Raw genomic sequence first — 6322 nt, forward strand, 5'->3', positions numbered from 1 at the left:
TGCTCCAGTTGTCAAAAACCTGCAAACATGCACTTGTCCCAAAGGTTTTATTTCACAGTAAAATTTGGCGATCCTATTTAGTGCAGTAGCTGACTTGATACAATGTAATCGCAAAGAAATATTAACATACTCGCACTCATGGAGTGAGTGTGCTCAGGATCTGACATACATGTGTTTGCAAGGAGTGCATCATCACTGTGAATGCACAGAACCTGGACATTATGTGCTTTTGGGAAGACAGAGGTTTTCCACCTGATGCTCACATCCCACACTGCTGAGCTGTTTCCCATCAGGTCGAGGCTGAGTCACCAGCTGTGTCTCTTAAAGCACGCACACAAGTCGTGAGTTTTTCCTGCTGGGACCATGAATGTACTCAGCTGGTGTCTATTGATAGTGCCAGAGCACTGTGTGACCACTTAAATCACCATCAAAGTTTTTATTTTTTTCTTCACTTTATTTGAGCTAGATATCGAAGCTGCTTGTCTTTTTCTCAAAAGTCCATTTCCTCCACAGTATGTTTACTGAGATTTAAAGACTTGATTAATTTTTATTTTCTCTGATATTATTAGTAAAGACTTTTTGGTTAGATTCTACTTTCTGTTTCTACTGTAGGTTTAACACTCAGTATTAAGTGGAATTATTAGGGATTCAAATCGGGAAGGTAAGACCAATCTCTTTGTGGGGGGGTCTAACAACAGGGCAAACGCATATTAGCAGAGACTAATGCTCTTTATTGTAGTAACAACTGTACTTAAAATTTGAAATACTGACACGTTTCATATTCAATTAAAAAATGAACAGAAAAGAGAGTGTGTTTTTCAAGAAAGGCCTAACCTTTCAGAACTGATTCTCAGTTCACAAGTGGAAATTGCACAGCCTTGGCTGTAGAATGATCTAGTTCAAAACAACAACAAAACAATTTTCCTGGGAGTAGGAGTAAGCAACTGATAACACAAATGAGAGAGAATCATCTGCTGCTTTAGAGAAGGACTTTATTATTCAATTCTGAAGCATCATTCCAGGATCACAAGGGCTGTCAGCCGGAATGTTTCATCTGAGGAATCTGAAAGAGGTTCCTGACACAAAAACAGGGGTTGTCAAAACTGATTTTCAGTGCTGGTCCAACCCATCAAAAATAGTTCTATCTTTTCTGAGTATTATTATTGATTTATGAAACAAGACATGTGCCTGCTGGTGTGTCTTCTGTGCATGCGTGCATGAATTAATGGGATTTTACACTCGCCTTCCTTCTCCACTGCCCCAAAGGGAGGAGGACAGTTGTTAAAGGAAACAGGAGAAAGTGAGAACAGCGAGACCCAGAGGAGACGAAAATGATGCACAAGGGTGGCAGAGCAATGTCCCAGTGCTGTGTCACAGACAGTAACAGCAGACCCCATTGCTTTCTAGTTCCTATGGCTCCCTACTGCAACGATGGAAGATTATGACGGCTTATTTTGATAGGTGAGTTGTAACCCAGGGTGCAAAGGACTGAATCATCAAACTAATACAAAGCTTTGCATCTGTAGATAGTCTTTCCTCAGAGAAGTGTACTTATAACAATGATCATGACTTCCCAGGATGTCTTCTCTTCACTGCACTGTATCTTCTTTAAATTTGCTTCGCAATGTCCCTGCGAAAACATTCAATTTTCCTTCCCATTTTAATCACCTGTTAGTGAGAGCTGATGTAGACGTACGTATGTTTATGTTCAATGAAGTGTCTTAGGTCAAAATGTTTGAGATACTTTGGATATCACCATCTGTGATAAATGCTATCTGGTAACTCTGTGTTTAAACCTACTTAGGTGTAAGTTTGCAGTTACTTCTCATTTGGTCTATCTCAGTGAAACAGGAGCAGTGAAATAATGAGGATGAGTGTGGATTAGCAGCTGAAAATTGAAAGGTTATTCTCTGTTCACTATTCTGAGGGAAGAATACTTTAGTTTTCAGTCTGCATGCTGTACCATGTCCCTCATCTACCTCTTCTTTCAAGAAAAGTCAAATCCTGAAAGTATATTTTAAACAACAAATGCAGTGGAGGCAAAACCACAAATGGGTCTGCATGCAAAGGTCTACATGCATCTTCTCTTGGGCCAGGATTTATGCAGTGTTGACTAAAGCAGTTTAGGTCAATTACTTGAAAGTATTTTTTTTTAATTTTGTTTTAATACTGCAATATTTTTCTTTTCTGAAAATTAAGATATACTAAAAATTTTCTTCCTAATAATGAACATAGGATTCCTTTCCAGCTTAGACAGTGCTGAGGACAAGCAAGGGGATGGGAATCTAGTATTAAATGTGGATGTTAAAAAGTTCCCTTTTATGTGAGTTTGTGTGAATGGTACCTATAGGTACTGTTTGGATAGAGAAATAATTACCAAAGAACAACATTCTAAAAAGAGGAAAATTACATGCTCAGAAGATGCTATAATTCTCACAAGGTTGGTTAAGTTCTGGGGACCAGCATCCCTCTACAAGAACCGATAAAGTCAGAACACCGAGAATTTGCTGCATTGGTACACAGCCACCAAAATGTATGACACAGACCGTGTGCAAGACGGCAGAGCCTGAACTGCATGAGTGACTGTGTTGTGCGAAGAGCTATCTGCTTTTAAAAACAACAGCTTGATGGTATTTTTAATAATAGCTTAATGAATAAAGGCATTCTAATAAACAGTAGCTGTGATCTGTTTCTCACCTTGCATCAATGCTTTATGAAGGGAAGGGAATTAACAACATAGAGAGATGCAAAACGCAAGTAAGGCAGGAACACAAGGCCATGAAAATTAATGCCTAATTTATTGACAGCCAACTCCAGAAACATTGATCATGTTTTTTAATAAGATCTGATGATGGACCCTGGTAAGTAAAGCTATTTATGAGCCTAGAGCAGACTGCATTGAACATTTTGCTGAGGTTTGTCCTAAGAAAGAATTAGCTTTTATGATGGTCTGGTGCTGTGAGACAGTGTCTCTCCCTTCAGTGATGATTCTCTTCTGCAGCACTAGGTCTTGTTAGAGAACCAAGACTGTCAAAGCATTTTTCTGCCTAAGACAGACCACCTGGAATTAGAGTGAACTAGTCTGTCGTCATGTATAATTATACATTTCTTTCATTAAGATTGAAATTGTTCTGCTGAGCCTTGGCTGCCTGCAGTTCTAAGAAATGATGACCTTGAAAGTGTTAGGAGACCACTGAAATGAATTCACTTCAGTAACTTTCAAAGTTCTTTGAGCAAAACAATTCCTGGTCATTCTGGCAAGGAGTTACTTTAAATTGTGGCTCTAGAAATGGAAGACATAAAAAAAAATCTAATAGACTAAAGCAGCTAGATAGAATTTTTTATTTACTCACAAACCTATCTATATTGGAAAAGCGATACAGTGAGATTAATGCATTAACTTTGCATTTTTGAATCTGGTTTTGATGCCACTAGAGGACTGAGAATTATTTAACTCCAGCTGTTTTGATATATCGTTCGTGAACTGGATGACTATTGTTTGCACAGTAAGCAGGCAGCCACACAAAAATCATTCTTAAATGAATTCAGTGGAGTACTCCCTTGGTAAAAGGTTGATCTCTTGAAACAGATAAAAAATTTACATGCTTTACTGAATACGTAAGGGAACAAGGTTTTTGCAGACAGTGGTTAGAGGTCAGGTTTTACACTTATGAGCTGTAACTTCTGCTGCTACAAACCTTAAGAGGGTTTATATCGGCTCCACTTGTTTACTTTTTGCTATGAGACAGAATCCCTGCTTCTGCTGCAAATCCACAAAACAAATCTAAACTGAAATCTTGCCTAAAGTAACCTGGCAAAATCTGTCTTACTGCACTGAGTGGTCCTTGATGGCAGCTGAAGCATCCTTCTAAGGATGTCACACAGCACACTGGCATGGTCACCCAGCAGCTGGGAGAAATTACTCAAATCAGCATTGATGCCTGCTTCTGCCAAGACTCTGCCATACACTGTTGCACAGACAGCTTCAGCTCTCCAAAACTGTTGTCAGGGCTCAGTTTAGGCTGTGCTGAGTGTAACTGTGAGTTAGAGTCTCTTTCTCATTGTCTGTGACAATGTGTGACATACTAAGGTGACATACTAAGGTATGTCACATAATGGCTCCTGATAGCTATTGATGCTTATTAGAATCGCTATAAATGACCTTTTCTAGGTTGCACGTAATTGGAGGCCAATATGCAAAGAAAGATTTACAGAGTGTTACTAGGTTGCTACCACATTACCCTACTACTATTACTGACCTACTGCAAGCAACTATTGTCACTTACATCATTTAGATAAGTGTTGCTGCTTATATAATTTACATAAAAAGTGATAAGTAACGGTGTGGATAAACGCAGCCTCGCCAACTACATTTCACCAGGAAAAAAATTGCACGATGTTTAGACTTTGGGCACAGTAACGCGCTTCCTGATGGCTCACTTCTGAGATGCGATGACTGCAGAAAACCCACCTGACAGCTCACAGCCAAGAAGCTCCATTCTCAAAGTGCAGTGTCTTCTGCACACCTGCGGATACAGCCGTATGTACTGTGACTTAATGGGAGGGGTGAAATAGTTGGCGTACGGGGTGTTGTTGTCCACATTTCCACGAAACACCTGTGATAAAACGACACACACATAAAAATCTGCCAGGAAGATTAATGGAGGTTCAGTTGGTTTCCATATCTCAAACACATCTGCGTTGTTCTTCTGACCATCCCTGCACATTTCTCTGCTAGTTTTTTTCCCCAAAAAAAGGTTGTTTTATCTTTTCCATTGCCCAATATGCAAGCTTTTAAGCAAAACATACTGTCATTGGCTTGCATGGGCATGCATTTGCCGTCTGTGCTGAATCAGGACCTCTATCTTGTCACTCCTAGAAACCAAAGCTACTAATGTAACTAAATTATGTTTTCTTTTCTAATTAGTGTATTAAATAGTCTCAATTCAATTTAGCCTGCAATTATTTATGCTGATTGACATTTATTTTTTTCCCTTTACTTCAAGAAGATGATCCAACTCCTACTGAAGTGCACTGAAACCCTACCACTGCTCACAGGGGGAGCTGAATTAAACCTATAAGCATTCTTCTGGTCACTCTTCATTCTAACCAGACATGCTTTGTTTTCTTCCCTCATTATATACCTCTTCACAGTATTTTAATTTCCTCATAGAGAAAGTATGTCTAATGCTGCAAAGTACATTAGTTCTACCTTAACTTACAGGATAAAGGGATTTTTTGATGCTTTGTATATACAACTCTATAAAAAATAAGTGGTAACTATAAACTGTAAACACATACTTCCCACTGGATGATGATACTGTTTGTGCAGTACAGAGATTAGCATTGATGAATGGGTTCTATGCCTTTAAGGGTTAACATTCATCTGCCAGTGTAATAAAGCTAAATTGAACACAGAGTAATGAGTAATCACTGGTAAACTAATTAAAATGAAGATCAGTTAAGTGTAATAAACAGGATTATTCTAGCCTTGGGACATAGTATTTATACAACCATCAATTAAAGTACAAGACATTCTTAGGAGACAGAAAGTGCAAATTTATTGATGGGGATTTTTCTGAGAAAAATAATAGCAAGGCAACCTGTATCATACTGTCAGGCAATTATGCTTATCTACTAGAGATACCTCAGACCTCTGAAGACAGCTAAACCATAAGATGTATTCATATACAGATGAATTAATCTTACCATATCTTCATTTGTGCCTTTTACTTTGTACATCGTCCATGACTTCCCATCATTACTGTATGCAATTTTGTAAGATTTTACATATTCTGGACTTCCAATCCTCTTGGCACCTTGAGTTATAACTCCAGTGACTCGCATCTTCTTCTGCAGGTTTATCTAAAATGTTAGATGCACAATGTTAGCAACGACCACTGGAGGGACACAGTTCTGATTCTAGAATCACAGAATCACTTAACCTTTAGCCTAGTACTGCCAACTCCACCATTAAACCACATCCCCAAGTGCCACATCTAGTCATGTTTTAAATACCTCCAGGGTGGTGACTTAACCACTTCCTGGGACAGCCTGGTCCAATGCTTGACAACCCTTTCAATGAAAAAAATTCTTTCTAATACTCAATCCAAACCTCCCCTGGTGCAACTTGAGGCCATTTCCTCTTCTTCTATTGCTTGTTACTTGGGAGAAGAAACCAGCACCCATCTTTCTACAACCTCCTTTCAGGTAGCTGTAGATGGCAATAAGGTCTCCCTTCAGTATCCCTTTCTCCCAGTTAAACAAATCCAGCTCCCTCAGCTGTTCCTCATAAGACTTGTGCTCTAAACCCTTCACCAAC

General features: G+C 39.0%; 1 protein-coding gene across 1 annotated transcript in view; it reads right to left on the reverse strand.

Moving 5' to 3' along the window:
- The window catches only part of LOC104543082 (EGF-like repeat and discoidin I-like domain-containing protein 3), a gene marked incomplete at both ends in the record, with an annotated part of 41976 nt that extends 36111 nt beyond the window's left edge, over window positions 1–5865 (reverse strand). The window contains 2 exons of the mRNA XM_010187592.1: window positions 4472–4616; window positions 5710–5865. Of these exons, the coding sequence (XP_010185894.1) occupies window positions 4472–4616; window positions 5710–5865 (301 nt within the window). The remainder of the gene's footprint in view (window positions 1–4471; window positions 4617–5709) is intronic.
- Between the last annotated feature and the right edge of the window lie 457 nt (window positions 5866–6322).

This window comes from Mesitornis unicolor, unplaced genomic scaffold (assembly GCF_000695765.1).
Source record: "Mesitornis unicolor isolate BGI_N332 unplaced genomic scaffold, ASM69576v1 scaffold31456, whole genome shotgun sequence".
Classification (NCBI taxonomy): domain Eukaryota; kingdom Metazoa; phylum Chordata; class Aves; order Mesitornithiformes; family Mesitornithidae; genus Mesitornis; species Mesitornis unicolor.